Source organism: Ranitomeya imitator, chromosome 4 (assembly GCF_032444005.1).
Source record: "Ranitomeya imitator isolate aRanImi1 chromosome 4, aRanImi1.pri, whole genome shotgun sequence".
Taxonomy (NCBI): domain Eukaryota; kingdom Metazoa; phylum Chordata; class Amphibia; order Anura; family Dendrobatidae; genus Ranitomeya; species Ranitomeya imitator.
The window spans coordinates 287,336,907-287,357,074 of NC_091285.1; the positions used below are offsets into that span (position 1 = coordinate 287,336,907).

General features: G+C 42.8%; 1 protein-coding gene across 1 annotated transcript in view; it reads left to right on the plus strand.

The window, feature by feature from the left end:
- Positions 1 to 20,168, plus strand: part of TMEM117 (transmembrane protein 117) — a 629,598-nt gene that overhangs the window by 36,670 nt on the left and 572,760 nt on the right. Inside the window, exon 2 of the mRNA XM_069764733.1 lies at positions 7,359 to 7,654. Within this exon, the coding sequence (XP_069620834.1) occupies positions 7,381 to 7,654 (274 nt within the window). The 5' untranslated portion in view covers positions 7,359 to 7,380. The remainder of the gene's footprint in view (positions 1 to 7,358; positions 7,655 to 20,168) is intronic.

A 20,168-nucleotide genomic window follows, 5' to 3' on the forward strand; every position in this document is an offset into this window, starting at 1 on the left:
GCAGGCGAAAACTTTCTGGAAAAAAAAGCACATGGTTTCATCAAAGAACCATCATACTCCCTCTGAGACAAAACGGCCCCTTCCCCAATCTCAGAAGCATCGACCTCAACCTGAAAAGGAAGAGAAACATCCGGTTGACGCAACACAGGGGCAGAAGTAAATCGGCGTTTAAGCTCCTGAAAGGCCTCAACAGCCTCAGAGGACCAATTCGTCACATCAGCGCCTTTCTTCGTCAAATCAGTAAGGGGCTTAACCACACTGGAAAAGTTGGCAATGAAACGGCGATAGAAATTAGCAAAGCCCAAAAATTTTTGAAGACCCTTCACAGATGTGGGTTGGATCCAGTCATGAATAGCTTGGACCTTAACAGGATCCATTTCTATAGATGAGGGAGAAAAAATAAAACCCAAAAAAGAGACCTTCTGAACTCCGAATAGGCACTTAGACCCCTTCACAAATAAAGCATTATCACGAAGGATCTGGAACACCATCCTGACCTGCTTCACATGAGACTCCCAATCATCGGAAAAAATCAAAATATCATCCAAATATACGACCATGAATTTATCAAGATAATTGCGGAAAATATCATGCATGAAAGACTGGAACACAGATTCGAGAGCCGAAATGGCATCACAAGGTATTCAAAATGGCCTTCGGGCATATTAAATGCAGTCTTCCATTCATCACCCCGTTTAATACGAACAAGATTATATGCCCCTCGGAGGTCAATCTTAGTAAACCAACTAGCCCCTTTAATCTGAGCAAACAAATCAGTAAGCAAAGGCAAGGGGTATTGGAATTTGTCCGTGATCTTATTAAGAAGACGATAATCAATACAGGGTCTCAAGGAGCCATCCTTCTTAGCAACAAAAAAGAAACCCGCTCCCAATGGTGAAGAAGAGGGCCGAATATGCCCTTTCTCCAAAGATTCCTTAACATAGCTCCGCATGGCGGCATGCTCTGGCACAGACAGATTGAAAAGTCGGCCCTTAGGGAACTTACAACCAGGAATCAAGTTAATAGCACAATCACAGTCCCTATGTGGAGGAAGGGAACTGGACTTGGGCTCATCAAATACATCCTGGAAATCCGACAAAAACTCAGGGACCTCAGAAGAGGGGGAAGAGGAAATTGACATCAAAGGAACGTCACTATGTACTCCTTGACAACCCCAACTAGTCACCGACATAGTTTTCCAATCCAGCACCGGATTATGTTCCTGTAACCATGGAAATCCCAGTACAACAACATCATGCAGGTTATGCAACACCAGAAAACGGCAATCTTCCTGATGTGCAGGAGCCATGTACATAGTCATCTGTGTCCAGTACTGAGGTTTATCCTTGGCCAAGGGTGTGGAATCAATGCCCCTCAAAGGAATAGGGCTCTGCAAAGGCTGCAAGGAAAAACCACAGCGCCTGGCGAATTCTAAGTCCATTAAGTTCAAGGCAGCGCCTGAATCCACAAATGCCATGACAGAAAAGGACGACAATGAGCAAATCAGGGTCACAGATAAGAGAAATTTAGGCTGTATAGTACTAATGGTAACAGACCTAGCGACTCTCTTAGTACGCTTAGGGCAATCAGAGATAACATGAGCTGAATCACCACAGTAAAAACACAGCCTATTCTGACGTCTGAATTCCTGCCGTTCTATTCTAGTCAAAATCCTATCACATTGCATAGGTTCAGGACTATGCTCAGAGGATACTGCCATATGGTGCACAGCTTTGCGCTCGCGCAGACGCCGATCAATCTGAATGGCTAGAGACATAGATTCGCTCAAACCGGCAGGCGTAGGAAAGCCCACCATAACATCTTTAAGGGTTTCAGAAAGACCTTTTCTGAAAATAGCAGCCAGAGCCTCTTCATTCCAATTAGTGAGCACAGACCATTTTCTAAATTTCTGGCAGTATAATTCTGCCGCTTCCTGACCTTGACACAAGGCCAACAGGGCTTTTTCTGCATGATCCACAGAATTAGGTTCGTCATACAATAATCCGAGCGCTTGAAAAAATGCATCTACATTCAATAATGCCGGATCCCCTGTTTCAAGAGAAAAAGCCCAGTCTTGAGGATCACCACGCAGCAAGGATATGATGATTTTCACCTGCTGAATGGGATCACCAGAAGAACGGGGTTTCAAAGCAAAAAACAATTTGCAGTTATTTTTAAAGTTCAAAAACTTGGATCTGTCCCCAAAAAACAAATCAGGAGTAGGAATTCTGGGCTCTAAAGCTGGAGTCTGGACAACATAGTCCTGGATATTCTGTACTCTTGCAGCAAGTTGATCCACACGAGAAAACAAACCCTGAAAATCCATGCCAAAACATATATCCTGAACCACCCAGATATCAAGAGAAAAAAAAAAAGACAAACCAAAGCACAGAAAAAAAAAATGGTTCAGAACTTTCTTTTCCTTCTTTTGAGATGCATTTAATTCATTTTTGGCCACTTGTACTGTTATGATCTGGTGGTTTAGGAACAACATGAGACAAGCTCTGAAGGAGGTGGTATCTGTACTGACCGCAAACCCTGAACCTAGCAGCGCAACTAAAAATAGCCGTGGGGGGTACCTGACGCTCCCTAGACCCCTCGGCACAGCCTAAGATCTAACTTCCCCTAAAGATGGAAACAGGAAACCTATCTTGCCTCAGAGAAAATCTCCAAAGGAAAGATAGCCCCCCACAAATATTGACGGTGAGAGGAGGGGAAAATAACACGCAGAAATGAAATCAGATTTTAGCATAGGAGGCCAGTCTAGCTTGATAGATAGGACAGGAAAGGATACTGTGCGGTCATTATTAAAACTCTACAAAAATCCACGCAGAGTTTACTAAAAATCTCCACACCTGACTAAAGGTGTGGAGGGTAAATCTGCTTCCCAGAGCTTCCAGCAAGACAGAATTAATTCATACTGATAACACTGGATAAACATAGAAAACACAGAACGGATAAGTCCACAATCTCTGAACAGAAAAGAGCAAGCAAAAACTTAGCTTAGCTGAACTGGTCAAGATAACAGGGAAATCCAAAGAGATGTGAATCCAACCAGGAACCATTTACAAGTGGCACCAGCTGAAGGACAGAGCAGACATAAATAGCAGAGCAGAGACGATCAGTGGAAGCAGCTGAAGACAGCTAACTCCAAGGAGCAGCCACACCACTAGAAACCACAAGAGGGAGCCCAAGAGCAGAACCCACAAAAGTGCCACCCACAACCACCGGAGGGAGCCCAAGAGCGGAATTCACAACATCTCCGTGCGTAGGAGGCATTTGCAGCGTCTGCCTTCTCAGCTGCCTCCATGCTCCCGGAACCATCTTCAGCTCGGCCCCTATCTCCTGTCCTCGCTTCCTGCTGGCGTCCCCTCACCATGGCCTCAGGTCAGCACAGCACAGCGTGTCGGGGGTCTGCCTCCGCTCCCCACCTCCACCAGCACGATCGTTATCATCACCCCGGAGGAACTTTGAACAGTATAAATGAAGCAATGCAGCGTAGAGGTCACAGGAGCCGTCCGCTCACATTGAGTGCTAGGCCACGCCCCCGATCAATTTTTATCTGACGTCCACATCCAGGGAGATTAGCTACAGTGCCATGGGTTGTAAATTTCTTGATTATGTTGGGCACCATGGACAAAGGAACATCAAAATCTGTGGATATGGACTTGTTACCTTGAGATTGTTGATATTGTTCAACAATTTTGTTTCTCAAGTCTTTAGACAGTTCTCTTCTCCTGTTTCCGTTCTCCATGCTTAGTGTAGCACACACAGACACACAATGCAAAGATTGAGTCAACTTCTCTCCTATTTGGTTTCAAATGTGATTTTCATATTGTTCACGCCTGTTACTTACTACAGGTGAGTTTGAACGCACATCACAAGCTTAAAATAAAGTTGTTTTACTATAATTTTGGAAAGGTGGCAACAATTTTGTCTAGCGCATTTTGGGGGGTTTTGTGCCTAAGGGTAAGTTCACACAGGGCGTTTTTTATGCAGATTTTCAGCTGCTTTTTACTGTACCAGTAAAGCCTATGAGATTTCAGAAATCTCATGCACACACATTTGGTTTTTGTGTGATCAGTATTTTGTGCTTTGCAGTGTTTTTTTGACATAGGGCATGTCACTTCTTTCAGCGTTTTTCCAGCGTTTTCCACCCATTTACTTGAATGGATGGTGAAAAAACGCTGCAAATACGCAAGGTTGACATTTCTTGCAGCGTATTTGCTGCAGAAAAGTCAAGGAGAGCCGGACGGATGTGATGTCACACTCTGCTCTGATACCTCTAGATGGCAGGCTGCATGATGCGTCCATGCAGCCTGTCATCTAGCAGAGCGAACCCCATTCACTTCAATGGAGGGTCCGACACTACAGTGTTTGACACGCTGTCATATGTACAACAGCGCAGCAAACATCGCTTCTGATCGGCGGGGAGATACTCCCCGCCAGTCAGAGAGCCGCGGCTCCCACACTGTCAGAAGACAGCAGGTAGTTCTCAGCTGTGATCGGAGGCTTGAACTCACCTCCGATCACTGGTGTCAGCTGATGGGACTACTGCTCCCATCATCTGACACCTGCTAACGCTAATTACTGTGACAGCAGGAGCAGCGGATGGGGGTTTTCATCTGCCGCTCGTGCGCTATAAATAAATAATTAAAAAAAAAAAACAGCGTGGGTTCCCCCCTAATTTTAATAACCAACCAGACAAAACTCACAGCTGGGGGCTGCATCCCCCAGCTGTCAGCTTCAGCACGGCTAGTTATCAAGAATAGAGGGGTTCTCACGCTTTTTTTTAAATTATTTAACTAAATAATTTTGGAGTAGAAAATAGGATTTTTTAAAAAAATAAAATGCTAGTGCGTCTTAGGCTGCCGTCACACTAGCAGTATTTGGTCAGTATTTTACCTCAGTATTTGTAAGCCAAAACCAGGAGTGGGTGATAAATGCAGAAGTGGTGCATATGTTTCTATTATACTTTTCCTCTGTTTGTTCCACTCCTGGTTTTGGCTTACAAATACTGATGTAAAATACTGACCAAATACTGCAAGTGTGACGGCAGCCTTATAGTCTGATTTTCTGGGATATAGAGATGGATTATTCTCTGCGTCGTTCTTAAAATTAGAAGTCCAGTTGAGTAATCCAATGAAAAGTGGCTTTATTTAAACGCATATCGGAGCACCACGGCTCCTTCATAAGGATAACACATGAAATATGCATACCTATATATATCTATACCCCATTTTTTTTTTATCTTTGGTGTGGTCACGGGGAGACTGGTGGATCTGTAGCAGCTTAAGTTTCTTTAAGCCTTTGTAAGGGCTGGGTCTGGTGAGTAAACTTGATTGGAATTTATCTCTTTATACCCAGATAAGATCCTATTGCTCAATATTTCCTTCTATCCCTTCACTAGTCTGATTTTGAGGCCAGGTTACTGCTGCAGAATGCTGTCTGTGGTAGCAGGAGTGTGGTGATTCTGTGGGTCCCGGGCTGGAAGGAGGGGTGTTCGGCGGGCTTTAAAAAAAAAAAAAGTTGATGGAGTCCACTTCCTATTGCTTTCAGTGCGGTGGACATCAAGAAAATGGTCTCCTCACTCCTGCCACCGCAAACTTCCTGCAGCAGCAACCTAGCATCCTGTGATCCCGCTCCACCGCAGCTGCCACCCCCAGTAAGCTACATTCGGATTATAAAAGGCATCCACACTTTCTCCCCAAATTTTGAGGAAAAAAAGTACCATATATACTCGAGTATAAGCCGAGATTTTCAGCCCATTTTTTGGGGCTGAAAGTCCCCCTCTCGGCTTATACTCGAGTCATACCCAGGGGTCGGCAGGGGAGGGGGAGCGGGGGCTGTCTAATTATACTCACCTGCTCCTGGCACGGTCCCTGCAGGTCCCTGGCTTCCCCGGCTTCTTCCTGTAGTGAGCGGTCACATGGTACCGCTCATTACAGTAATGAATATGCTGCTCCACCTCCCATAGAGGTGGAGCCGCATATTCATTACTGTAATGAGCGGTAACGGTGACCGCTCAGTACAGGAAGAAGCTGCGGGGAAGCAGGGACTGCACAGCGCCAGGAGCAGGTGAGTATAACGGGGAGCGCAGCGCTGCGCGATATTCACCTGCTCCTCGTTCCGGTGCCACTCCGTCTTCAGCGTCTTCTGCAGTGATGCTCAGGTCAGAGGGCACAGTGACATGGTTAGTGCGCACCCTCTGCCTGAACGTCAGTGCAGAAGACGCTGAAGATGGAGCGGCGCCGGAACGAAGTCAGGTGAATATTGAAAGTGCCGGGGGCCTGAGCGACGAGAGGTGAGTATGTGATTTTTTTATTTTCTTATCGCAGCAACAGCAAATGGGGCAAGTGTTTGTATGGAGCATAATCAACGTTTTTGCAGCACTATATGGGGCAAGTGTCTGTATGGGGCCATAACGTTTGTGCAGCACTGTATGGGGCCATAACGTTTGTGCAGCACTATATGGGGCCATAATGTTTGTGCAGCACTATATGGGGCCATAACGTTTGTGCAGCACTATATGGGGCCATAACATTTGTGCAGCACTATATGGGGCCATAACGTTTGTGCAGCACTATATGGGGCAAGTGTCTGTATGGGGCCATAATCAACATTTGTGCAGCACTATATGGGGCAGATATCTTTATGGAGCATCTTATGGGGCCATAATCAACATTTGTGCAGCATTATATTGGGCAAATGTGTCTATGAAGCATCTTATGGGGCCATTATTAACCTTTATGCAGGATTATATGGGGCATATTTTAATATGGAGCATCTTATGGGGCCCATCATGAACTGTATGGAGCACTATATGGGGCTCCTGATTCAATATGAATGTTCAAAAACACTTAACCCACTGATGTCTCAATTAATTTTACTTTTATTGGTAACTATTTTTACTTTTGACATTTACCGGTAGCTGCTGCTTTTCCCACCCTAGGCTTATACTCGAGTCATTACGTTTTCCCAGTTTTTTGTGGCAAAATTAGGGGGGTCGGCTTATACTCAGGTCGGCTTATACTCGAGTACATACGGTACATCTTATAATCCGAAAATTATGGTGTTTAATTTTCTGGGACAATTTCAAGGGTGCCAACACTTTCGACCATGACTGTAGGTTATTTACTAATATTTGGAATAGTTAGAAGGACATTAAATTTATGGGAACAGTTCATTTCTTCCTGCGGAGGCTACAAGCTATTTTTGGTGACTGTAGTGAAGACAATATAAGTAATCTGTGTCAGCGCTTCTCATTCAGGTCACTCAGCAAGTAGAGAATTCCCATCAATGTGTGCTGTTACCATGTCAGATTTAGTGTACTAAAAAGTAATTATTTTATATTTCAGGACAATACAGAAGATTTCAAGGATGGCTAAAGACTTCCGTTATTATTTCCAGCACCCGTGGTCACGGATAGTTATTGCCTACTTGGTGACATTTTTTAATTTCTTAATATTTGCTGAAGACCCTGTGTCTCATAGCCAAACAGAAGCCAACGTCATTGTTGTTGGGAACTGCTTTTCATTCATCATGACTAAATACCCCGGAGGAGGTTGGAACTTTTTAAAAGTCATCCTTTGGCTTATTGCCATCATAGTTGGATTGGTCGCTGGGAAGTTTCTTTTTCATCAACGCTTGTTTGGTAAGTATCTATCTATCTATCTATCTATCTATCTATTTATCTATCTATCTACAGTGGGCACGGAAAGTATTCAGACCCTTTTACATTTTTCACTCTTTGTTTCATTGCAGCCATTTTGTAAATTCAAAAAAGTTCATTTTTTCACATTAATGTACATTCTGCATATTAACTGAAAAACAAAAGTAGAAATTTTTGCAAATTTAAAAAAAAAGAAAAACTGAAATATCACATGGTCATAGGTATTCAGACCCTTTGCTCAGACACTCATGTTTAAGTCACATACTGTCCGTTTCCTTGTGATCCTCCTTGTGATGGTTCTACTCCTTCATTGGAGTCCAGCTGTGTTTAATTAAACTGATAGGACTTGATTTGGAAAGGCATACACCTGTCTATATAAGACCTCACAGCTCACAGTGTATGTCAGACCAAATGAGAATCGTGAGGTCAAAGGAATTAGCCAAGGAGCTCAGTGACAGAATTGTGGCAAGGCACAGATGTGGCCAAGGTTAAAAAAGAATTTCTGCAGTACTCAAGGTTCCTAAGAGCACAGTGGTCTCCATAATCCTTAAATGGAAGCAGTTTGGGACCACCAGAAGTCTTCCTAGACCTGGCCGTCCAGCCAATCTGAACAATTGTGGGAGAAGAGCCTTGGTGTGAGAGGTAAAGAGGAACCCCAAAGATCACTGTCTGAGCACCAGAGATGCAGTAGGGATGTGGAAGAAAGTTTTACAAAGTCAACTATTACTGCAGCCATCCACTAGTTGGGCCTTTATGGCAGAGTGTTCTGACAGAAGCCTCTCTTCAGTGCAAGACATATGAAAGCCTACATAGAGTTTGCTAAAAACACACAAAGGACTCCCAGACTATGAGGAATAAGATTCCCTGGTCTGACGAGATGAAGATAGACCTTTTTGGTGATAATTCTATGCAGTATGTGTGGAGAAAATTAGACTCTGCTCATCACCTGCCCAATACAATCCCAACAGTGAAACATGGTGGTGGCAGCATCATGCTATGGGGGTGTTTTTCAGCTGCAGGGACAGGACGACTGGTCGTCATTGAAGGAAACATGAATGCGGCCAAGTACAGAGATATCCTGGATGAAAAACTCTTCCAGAGTGCTTTGTACCTCAGACTTGGCCGAAGGTTCACCTTCCAACAAGACAGTGACCCTAAGCACATAGCTAAAGAACAAAGGAGTGGCTTCAGAACAACTCTGTGACCATTCTTAACTAGCCCAGCCAGGGCCCTGACCTAAACCCAACTGAGCATCTCTGGAGAGACCTGAAAATGGCTGTCCACCAACGTTCAACATCCAACCTGATGGAGCTGGAGAGGATCTGCAAGGAAGAATGGCAGAGGATCCTCAAATCCAGGTGTGAAAAACTTGTAGCATCATTCCCAAGAAGACTCATGGGTGTACTAGCTCAAAAGGGTGCTTCTACTCACTACTGAGCAAAGGGTCTGAATACTTATGACCATGTGATATTTAATCTTTTCTTTTTTAATAAATTTGCAAAAATTTCAACATTTATGATTTTTTCAGTCAAGAATTGGGTGCAGAGTGTACATTAATGAGAAAAAAGGAACTTTTTGGAATTTATCAAATGGCTGCAATGAAACAAAGGGAAAAAATTAAAGGGTTATGAATACTTTCTGTACCCACTGTATCTACCTATCAAACTATCTTTTTCAGTGATCAATTAATCAACGATTCATGGTGCTAATGACATCTCTGGAAAATCTGCACTTTCATGTGATCAGTCTAACATTCCATCACTTCCTTTACTGGTGGTAGAGCTAGCCATGAGCTACGTGTCATTGTAATAGAGGTAGTGTGAGATTACATGTGGTGTGTAAACGTAGGACTAAACAAATAATCCACACAGTATATAGGTTGCATAGTAATGAAAAATAACAGCAAACATGTATTCAGTATACTGTAGATAAACTGCATACATCATATATAACACACCTTCCTGACCAGGCTAAATTTTACAATTCCGACCTGTCACTTTAAGAGGTAACAACTCTGTAATACAGTAACAGATCCCACTGATTCTGAGATTGTTTTTTAGCAACACATTGCACTTCATAGTAGTGGTAAATTTAGGCTGACATTTTTAGCATTTATTTGTTAAAATATCAGAATTTGGGCAAAATGTTTAGTAATTTTCAAAGTTTTCATTTTTATGCTCTTAAACTAGATGGTTTATCAGACAAAATAGTTAATAAATAACATTTCCCACATGTGTACTTTACATCAGCATCATTTTTGAAACATTTATTTTTGTTAGGAAGTTAAAAGGGTTAAAAGTTGATAAGCAATTTCTCAATTTTCGTAGAAAATTTATAAAACTATTTTTTAGGCACCACATCACATTTGAAGTGACTTGGGGGGGCTATATGACATAAAATACCCAAAAGTGACACCATTTTAAAAACTGTACCCTTCAAAGTGCTCATAACAAATTCACTACAATTAAAGCGATGTGGAGGAAAATAATGAAAATGTTACTTTTTCCCCATAAAATTGTTGAATTAGCTCCAAATTTTGTATTTTCTGAAGGGTAACAGGAGAAATTGGACAATTTCTCCTGCGTACCCAATATGTGGTAGAGAACTACTGTTTGACAGGGCTCGGAAGAGAAGGAGCACCATTTGACTTTTGGAATGTAGAATTGGCTGGGATTGATAGAGGTTTCCATGCCGTGTTTGCAGTGCCCCTGATGTGCTTAAATAGTGGAAACACCCACACATGAACCCATTTTGAAAACTTCACTGCTGAGGGAACTTATCTAGAGGTGTGGTGGGCACATTGGGCTGTGAAAATTGACAAATACATTTTTTCCACAAAAATATTGTTTTTTTTCCCCCCGAAATGTTTCAATTTAAAAAAGGTAACAGGAGAAAATGGACCATACAATTTGCAATTTCTACTGAGTACACTGATAGCCCATATGTGGTGGAAAGCTAATGTTTGGGCACACGGCAGGGCTCGGAAGGAAGGAGCACAATTTTGGCTGGAATAGATTGCGGATGCCACAACAGCAGAAACCCCCATAAGTGACCTTTTTGGAATCTTAAGGAATTTATCTAGGGGTATATTGAGCATTTTTAACCTTCAGGCAATTCACAGAATTATATAACATTTGGCTGAGTAAATAGAAAGCTCAGAAGGGAAGGAGAGCCATATTCTAGTGCAGATTTTGTTGGCGGGTGCTATGACCCACTGGAAGAGCCCCTAAGGTGCAAGAACAGCAGAACCCTCAATAAGTGACCATAAGTGACCACATTTTACAAACTGCAACTCTCAATCTAAGGGTGCAGTGATCATATTGACACCATGGGTGTGTCACATCATTTTATACCATTGGGCAGTGAAGAAAAAAATTAAATTTTTGCCACAAAAATTTTGCTTTAGCTCCAAATTATACATATTCACACAGGGAAATGGGTAAATATGGCATCAAAATTTATCACACAATTTCTGCTGAATGTGAGAATACTCCATATGTGACTGTAAAATACAAGACACCTACAGCTCTGGTAAAAATGAAGAAACCACCACATTAAAATCCTATCACGGGCAGCCCAATCTCCAGACCTGAACCCAATTGAAAACCTCTGGAATGTAATCAAGAGGAAGATGGATAGTCACAAGCCATCAAAGAAAGAAGAACTGCTTACATTTTTGCGCCATGAGCAGTGTGAAAGACTGGTGGAAAGCATGCCAAGACGCATGAAAGCTGTGATTAAAAATCATGGTTATTCCACAAAATATTGATTTCTGAACTCTTCCTGAGGTAAAACATTAGTATTGTTGTTGCTAAATGATCATGAACTAGTTTTCTTTGCGTTATTTGAGGTCTGAAAGTACTGTGTTTTTTTTTAATTTTGACCATTTTTCTTTGTCAGAAAAAAATACAAAATTTATTGCTTGGAAATTCGGAGGCATGTTGTCAGAAGTTTATAGAATAAAAGAACAATTTACATTTTACTCAAAAATATACCTATAAAGAGAAAAATAAGAGAAACTGAAAATTTTGCATTGGTCTCTTAAATTTTGCCAGAGCTGTATGTGTGTATTGTCCAGGATTTAACCAGTGACATTCTCGTTGATTGTTGTCATTCATTTTCCCTTTTCCTTTGCGTTCGGTCCAGACCACAGTGACCTCCCATTCCATCCATAGCTCGTCCCTGTAAGATGTAACACACACACACACATCTTCACTTTACTGATTTTCCAGGACCCTCCTCACATTCTACCAACTCTACACAAGCCACAATTTGTCATACCCTATAATAATTCCCCTGTGCCTCCTTTAACCCCTTCCCGACATGCGCCATACTAGTACTGCTCTACGGGAGCTGAATTCCCACAAACCACAGTACTAGTACGGCGGCAGGATCGCGCGGTCTCACAGTGAGCACCGCGACGATTGCGTGCGGGTGTCACCTGTATGTCGCACTAGTGCCAATCGTCGGCATTTAACCCCTCTGATGCTGCTTTCAGTAGTGACCGCGACATAGAGGGGCATCGCGCAGGGACGGGGGCTCCCTGCGCTCTCCCACCGGAACAACGCGATGCGATCGCGTTGTTCCAGTGTTCTGGAAGGAGTCCCCGGATCCAAAATGGTCGTTGGGCTTCTTCCGTGTCCTTCACTGAGATGGCTTGCCGGCGCCTGCTCAGAGTAGGCGCCAGAAAGCCCCCTGCACTGCCTGTCAGATCGCCGATCTGACACAGTGCTATGCAAAGTGTCAGATCAGCGATCTGATGAAATATAGTGATGTCCCACCCTGGGACAATGTTATAAAGTAAAAAAAAAATATCCCCATATAAAGAAAAAAATAAATAAATATTTTCCAATAAATCCATTTATGTAAATAAAAAAAAAACAATAAAAGTACACATATTTGGTATCGCTGCATCCGTAACGACCCGCTCTATAAAACTATCCCACTAGTTAACCCCTTCAGTGAACACCACAAAAAATAAAAAACGAGGGAAAAAAAATGCTTTATCATAATGCCAAACAAAAAGTGCAATAAAATGTGATAAAAAAGACAGATATAAATAACCATGGTACCGCTGAAAATGTCATCTTGTCCCGCAAAAAAAAGCTGCCATACAGCATCATAAGCAGAGAAATAAAAAAGTTATAGCTCTCAGAATAAAGCCAAATCAAAACCAATTATTTTTTATATAAAATAGTTTTTATTGTGTAAAAGCACCAAAACATAAAAAAAGATATAAATGAGGTATCGCTGTAGTCATACTAACCCGAAGAATAAAGCTGCTTTGTAAATTTTACCACACGTATACCGGTATAAACGCCCCCCCCTAAAAGAAATTCAGGAATTGCTGGTTTTTGTTCATTCTGCCTCCCAAAAATCGGAATAAAAAGCGATCAAAAAATGTCATGTGCCCGAAAATGGTACCAATAAAAACGTCAACTCGTCCCACAAAAAACAAGACTTCACATGACTCTTTGGGCCAAAATATGGATAAATTATAGCTCTCAAAATGTGGTGATGCAAAAAATTATTTTTTGCAATAAAAAGCGTCTAGCTTGTGACAGCTGATAATCATAAAAATCTGCTAAAAAAACCCGCTATAAAAGTAAATCAAACCCCCTTCATCACCCCCTTAGTTAGGGAAAAATAATAAAATAAAAAAAATGTATTTATTTCCATTTTCGCATTAGGGTTAGGGTTGGAGCTGACGTTGGGGTTAGGGTTGGGGCTAAAGTTAGGGTTAGGGTTGGGGCTAAAGTTAGCATTAGGGTTGGGGCTAAAGTTAGGATTGGGGCTAACGTTAGGGTTAGGGCTGGGACTAATGCTAGGGTTAGGGTTGAGGCTAAAGTTAGGGTTAGGGTTGGGGCTACAGTTAGGGTTTGGATTATGTTTACGGTTGGGGTTAGGGTTGGGATTAGGGTTAGGGGTGTGTCAGGGTTGGGGTGTGGTTAGGGCTATGGATAGGGTTGAGATTAAGGCTGGTATTAGGATTAGGGGTGTGGTCAGGGTTATGGTTAGGGTTGGGATTAGGGTTAGGGGTGTGTTTGGGTTAGGGGTGTGGTTAGGGTTATGGTTGGGATTAGGTTTAGGAGTGCGATGGGGTTAGGGTTGGAGTTAGAATTGGGGGGATTTCCACTGTTTAGGCACATCAGGGGCTCTCCAAACGCAACATGGCGTCCGATCTCAATTCCAGCCAATTCTGCTTTGAAAAAGTAAAACAGTGCTCCTTCCCTTCCAAGCTCTTCCGTGCGCCCAAACAGAGGTTTACCCCAACATTTGGGGTATCAGCGTACTCGGGACAAATTGGACAACAACTTTTGGGGTCCAATTTCTCCTGTTACCCTTGGGAAAATACAAAACCGGGGGCTAAAAAATAATTTTTGTGGAAAAAAAATATTTTTTATTTTCACGGCTCTGTGTTATAAATTGTAGTGAAACGCTTGGGGGTTCAAAGTTCTCACAACACATCTAGATAAGTTCCTTGGGGGGTCTAGTTTCCAATATGGGGTCACTTGTGGAAGGTTTCTACTGTTTAGGTACATCAGGGGCTCTGCAAATGCAACGTGACGCCTGCAGACCAATCCATCTAAGTCTGCATTCCAAACGGCGCTCCTTCTCTTCCGAGCTCTGCTGTGCGCCCAAACAGTGTTTCTCCCCCACATATGGTCTATCAGCGTACTTAGGACAAATTGGACAACAACTTTTGGGGTCCAATTTCTCCTGTTACCCTTGGGAAAATAAAAATTTGGGGGCTAAAATATCATTTTCGTGGAAAAAAATATATGTTTTATTTTCACGACTCTGCGTTATAAACTTTAGCGAAACACTTGGGGGTTCAAAGTTCTCACAACACATCTAGATACGTTCCTTGGGAGGTATAGTTTCCAATATGGGGTCACTTGTGGGAGTTTCTACTGTTTAGGTACATCAGGGGCTCTGCAAATGCCCGCAGACCATTCCATCAAAGTCTGCATTCCAAAACAGTGCTCCTTCCCTTCTGAGCTCTGCCATGTGCCCAAACGGTGGTTCCCCTCCACATATGGGGTGTCAGCTTACTCAGGACAAATTGGACAACAACTTTTGGGGTCCAATTTCTCCTGTTACCATTGGGAAAATAAAAAATTGTGGGCTAAAAGATCATTTTGTGGAAAAAAAATGATTTTTTAATTTTTACGGCTCTACATTCTAAACTTTAGTGAAACAATTGGGGGTTCAAAGTGCTCACCACACATCTAGTTTAGTTCCTTAGGGGGTCTTCTTTCCAAAATCGGGTCACTTGTGGGGAGTTTCCACTGTTTAGGCACATCAGGGGCTCTCCAAATGCGACATGGGTTCCGATCTCAATTCCAGCCAATTTTGCATTGAAGAGTCAAACGGCGCTCCTTCCTTTCCGAGCTCTGCCATGCGCCCAAACAGTGGTTTACCCCCATAAATTGGGTATCAGCGTACTCAGGATAAATTGAACAACAACTTTTGGGGTCCAATTTGTCCTATTACCCTTGTAAAAATAAAAAATTGGGGGCGAAAAGATCATTTTTTGTGAAAAAAATATGATTTTTTTTACGGCTCTACATTATAAACTTCTGTGAAGCACTTGGAGGTTCAAAGTGCTCACCACACATCTAGGTTAGTTTCCTAGGGGTCTTCTTTCCAAAATGGTGTCACTTGTGGGGGTTTCCACTGTTTAGGCACATCAGAGGCTCTCCAAACGTGACATGGTGTCCGATCTCAATTCCAGCAAATTCAGCATTGAAAAGTCAAATGGCGCTCCTTCCCTTCCGAGCTCTGCCATGTGCCCAAACAATGGTTTACCCCCACATATGGGGTATTGACGCACTCAGGACAAATTATACGACTTTTTTGGTCCAATTTCTCCTGTTATCCTTGGTAAAATAAAACAAATTGGATCTGAAATAAAAATTTTGTGAAAAAAAGTTAAATGTTCAATTTTTTTTAAACATTACAAAAATTCCTGTGAAGCACTTGAAGGGTTAATAAACTTTTTTAATGTGGTTTTGAGTTCCTTGAGGGGTGCAGTTTTTAGATTGGTGTCACTTTGGGGCATTTTCTGTCATATAGGCCCTTCAAAGTCACTTCAAGTGTGAGGTGGTCCCTAAAAAAATGGTTTTGCAAATTTTGTTGTAAAAATGAGAAATCGCTGGTCAACTTTTAACCCTTATAACTTCCTAACAAAAAAATTATGTTTCCACAATTGTGCTAATGTAAAGCAGACATGTTGGTAATGTTATTTATTAACTATTTTGCATGATATGACTCTGTAATTTAAGGGCATAAAAACTAAAATTTAAAAATTGCAAAATTTTCCAAATTTTCACCAAATTTCTGTTTTTTTTCACAAATAAACGCAAGTCAAATCGAAGAAATTTTACCACTATCATAAAGTACAATATGTCACGAGATAACTATCTCAGAATCACCAGGATCCGTTGAAGCTTTTCAGACTTATGACCTCATAAAGTGACAGCGGTCAGAATTGAAAAAAATGGGCTGGTAAGGAAGTTGAAAACAGGCTTCAGGGTGAAGGGGTTAATAATGCTCCCCCTTGACCTTTTATAATAATGACCCTGTACCTCCTTACAATAATAAACATATCATTGTTTTCCCTAAAATGACTACAATCCCCTCATTGTGCCTACTTATAATAATGACCCTCAGTGCCTCTTTATTGTAATAATTCTCCTAAAGAGGGGCGTTCATAGAAATAACAAGTGCTATAGAAAAGGTCCTATCACGGCGCAGTCAAAGAAGAGCATACCGTAGCTCCCAACATTTTAGGAAACAGGGAAGGAAATATTTTGCACTTAGTTATTTTGTCCCTACTGAAGCCCCATGGGGTCCCACTCACCGTGATACCCCTTTCATGACCCCAACAGACTATGATTATCTCACACAATATGATTGCCCATAAACAGCACCCCACATAGTTTGATTGTCATCACAGCCTCCCATATAGTATGGGATCTACCACAGCCCCCATTATACAGGATGAGAGGCACTACAGTCCCCCACACAGAATGATGTCCACCACAGGCACCTTTATAAAATGTGATGTCCAGCATAGCCTCCCATACAATATGAGGACCCCACAGACCCCATACAGTATGATGTCCCCTATAATCATTCCATACAGTAGGATGTCACCACAGCCCCCAACATAGTAGAATGTACCTCATAGACCTCCAAACAGTATAATATCCACCACAGCCATCGCACACAGAATAATGTCCACTGTAACCACTCTACACAGTAAGATGATCCCCCCAGTCACAGTATGATAGATCCCCCATGTTAGGGCACACGGGATGCGTGTGTTCTCATCTTAGTTGTCTGCTGCCAAATTGGATGTGAGGTATTACGGCCAGAGAAATCAGGACACAAATGCAAGCAATTGTCTCTCAAAGATTTCTGATTTTATTGGTCTCACATTACATCATAGGTCTTTCCAACATAATAATTATCACAAGTCACTTTGATCATAACATGTTCTATGTTATTATCTTTATTATTATTGGACCATTATTCTAATAATTATTGCTTTTATTCTATTTCTGTACCGTTATCGTCCTAATGGCTGCTTTGGGTCAAGCTGACATCTGTCTATGCACGCATTCTACTTATCTTTGGTTTATTGGGGATCAATTCACCTTTGTGCAGATACATTTACTCTCGATAAGACTAGGGGATTTACACGGATCTTGGTACATCCTGGTACAGAGTAATCAACAGAATTTAGTCTTATGACTGTGAATCAGAAAACCTTAAAGCTACACGAGTCTAAAGTTAAGCAAAGCATCCATATAGGTTTGATTTAATTATATCTTCATATGCCATACATTCTCCCCTTAACAGTCCCCCCTTTGGAGATATGCAAAATCAAAACTCTGATCTCGTCGAGCCTATCGATCTGTCCTCCCGGCCTACCTGACTCAAAATGCTGGACCCTAACTAATCTTCACCGTATACACGAGACGGCCCATCTCTAGTAGATGGACCCCCTCCTAACGGACTTTGCACAGGAGGAAGTCAGATCCTGGTCTTTCCCTCATTGGTGTCCTTCAGGCAGACATATTCCGGGGGATGTGGATCCTCTCATGGTTTTCACAGCAGCTTCTTTCATCTAGGGGATCTTTGAAATCGGCATGTATGGTCGTCATCCCTTTGGTTTCCATGGTCCTCATCATCATTTTCTTAAGGCATGTAGCTATGCGGGTAGATAATTAAGGCTAATACAGTTAAAAAAATCCCCAGTCACTTTCACCAGTGTACCACCCAACAAGTGACCAATCCTCACAGTTTGAACCTTCCCCTGTTTCGGCAATGGTGCCACAGATGAATTGTGTGTGTAGCCATATGTCAAACTGTGTCATGGGGCCTGGGCATTCTACTATGAGGCAATAGTCAAATTAATATGTTACTCTTGGGGTGGAGATATTATACCAAAATGTCACTATACCCTCCTCATCAGTGACTACCCCTTGGTGACTGACTATCCCTTGGACTGGGTGAAGGATAAGTGTCAGACGGATGAAGAGTGGCAGCCGCCACTGGATTCTGGATCTGGCATCTCCTTGCAGTGGGAAGCGTGGACCCATAGACTGCTGTGGTAGTAGACAGGACTTGGAACGGGATGTCATCTCTAGGTTTGAGGGTACGTCTGTTGAACCTCTTGGTGATGAGGAATCAGTCATCAGGCAGGATCTGGTGGGCACGTTCTAGGTCCTCAGGATCTGGGATGGATGGAACTTGAGAACAAATTTCACATGCCTTATTTAACAATAAACTTAGTCTGCATATAGACAACTGTAGTTAGAAAAGGTATAACCCTAAACTGGGAATATTAGTAGGATCTTATAGCGTTGAGTTTATAGGACCTGCTAGTGTGTGTGTGTGTGCATGCGTATGTGAAACCTAAGGGAAAGACTAAAACTCCTTATGCTATAGCTCCACTGTTTCCTGTCTAGCAGTAAGTATGTAGGGTCATTTGTTCGAGGCCTTCAATTTCCCTTGTTCATCTGTAGGCGTGTTTTCCTCCGGTGTGGCTCGATCTACGTTCTTCTCTTCTTTGGATGCTTGCTTCTGGGATGTTAGGACATCTTTTTCCAGGGATAACCCTTTTTCCTCCGTTTCTGGATCCATATTAGAGTACAGATGAGATGTTTCTGTGTCAAGTAGTATCATTGCTGCTTCTTTTGCTGTTGCTTCAGTTAGTCTGCTGCCCACCGTTTCCCTTGAGGTGTCTCCAGTGTGTGTGCGTCTTCACCTTTTACCACCGCAACTCTTCCAGACATCAACGAGGACTCCATTTGTTCTTGTATGGCTTTGGCTGATTCTGACCGGCGTTCCATTAGCCATGATGAAGTCTCTTTCCCTCCAGATTGGTCGTGGCTGTGTGTTGAATGGACCTGTTGCATGCTTCTATCAAGGCCCGCAGTCCTGCCTTTGGGTGGAGGCAGCGGTTTTACTGGCAGCAGGTTTCTTCTGTAACTACTGCTATACCAGTGTGCGAACGGCCTTCTTGGTCTGCATACCTTGGTCAAACCACAAAGAGCGTCAGGTCAGGATCTTCCAGAGGTCTTCTTGTCTCATGACAGCGAGACAATCCTGTTGAGCCATTTCAGAGTCGACTACCTCTTCCACTGATGTGTCAGAGATGTGATCTTCACCCTCTCCCCCCTTGGCAGAGGTAGGAGAGTAGCTGGGTTATGAACAGCACATCTGGAGACAGTGACGTTGAGCAGAATAGGGCATTGCAGACGTAGCAGGTGCTATGGCAGACAGGTGCTATGGGCCAGGATCTTCAACTGGTGACCCATAATGATGTCAGAAGCCTTGTCCAGTACAGGTGGGTTGCAATGCGGTTCTCATGCAGGTTGGGACACCCACGGGCAACTTTGTTAAGAGTAGTACCCAGGAGGGCATTGTCTCCTTCTGTGGAGCTGTGTCAGGACTCCAGTTGCATGGCTTGCTTCTCCATGACAAAACAGGCAGAACAGTTTGTTATAGTCTGGCAGTCCTAGAGCAGGAGAAGATGTGAGTGCAGATTAGCATGTCAAACCCATTGATGGCTTCCTTGGTTGAACTGAAAAGAGTGTCCTTGAGACATGTTTAGAGGCATCAAGGCTCCAGGGATGGCAGGAAACCAGTCCAATGAAGGACTGTAGCTGTGTTGGCTTGGCTGCCAGAGGTATGCGCTGAACAGCTGCTTTCCTATCTTCAGTGGGATGTGTCATCTTCCAGGGCTCCAGGTATATTTCCAGTTGTTGTATAATGGCGGCAGATTACGAAATGGAAGGTGGGCATTACAGTTTCCATGGCAGCAGGGCTCCTGACTCCAGTTCCATCTTCATAGGCTGGACTTTGAGTCTGCCAGTTTCTTCCGGGCCTCGTGTCCGCAGTGAGTCTGGGATCAATGCCATCAGTTCAATGTCCACATGATCTACAGGTGTGTCCTGTAAAGGGAAGAGACCGTACACTT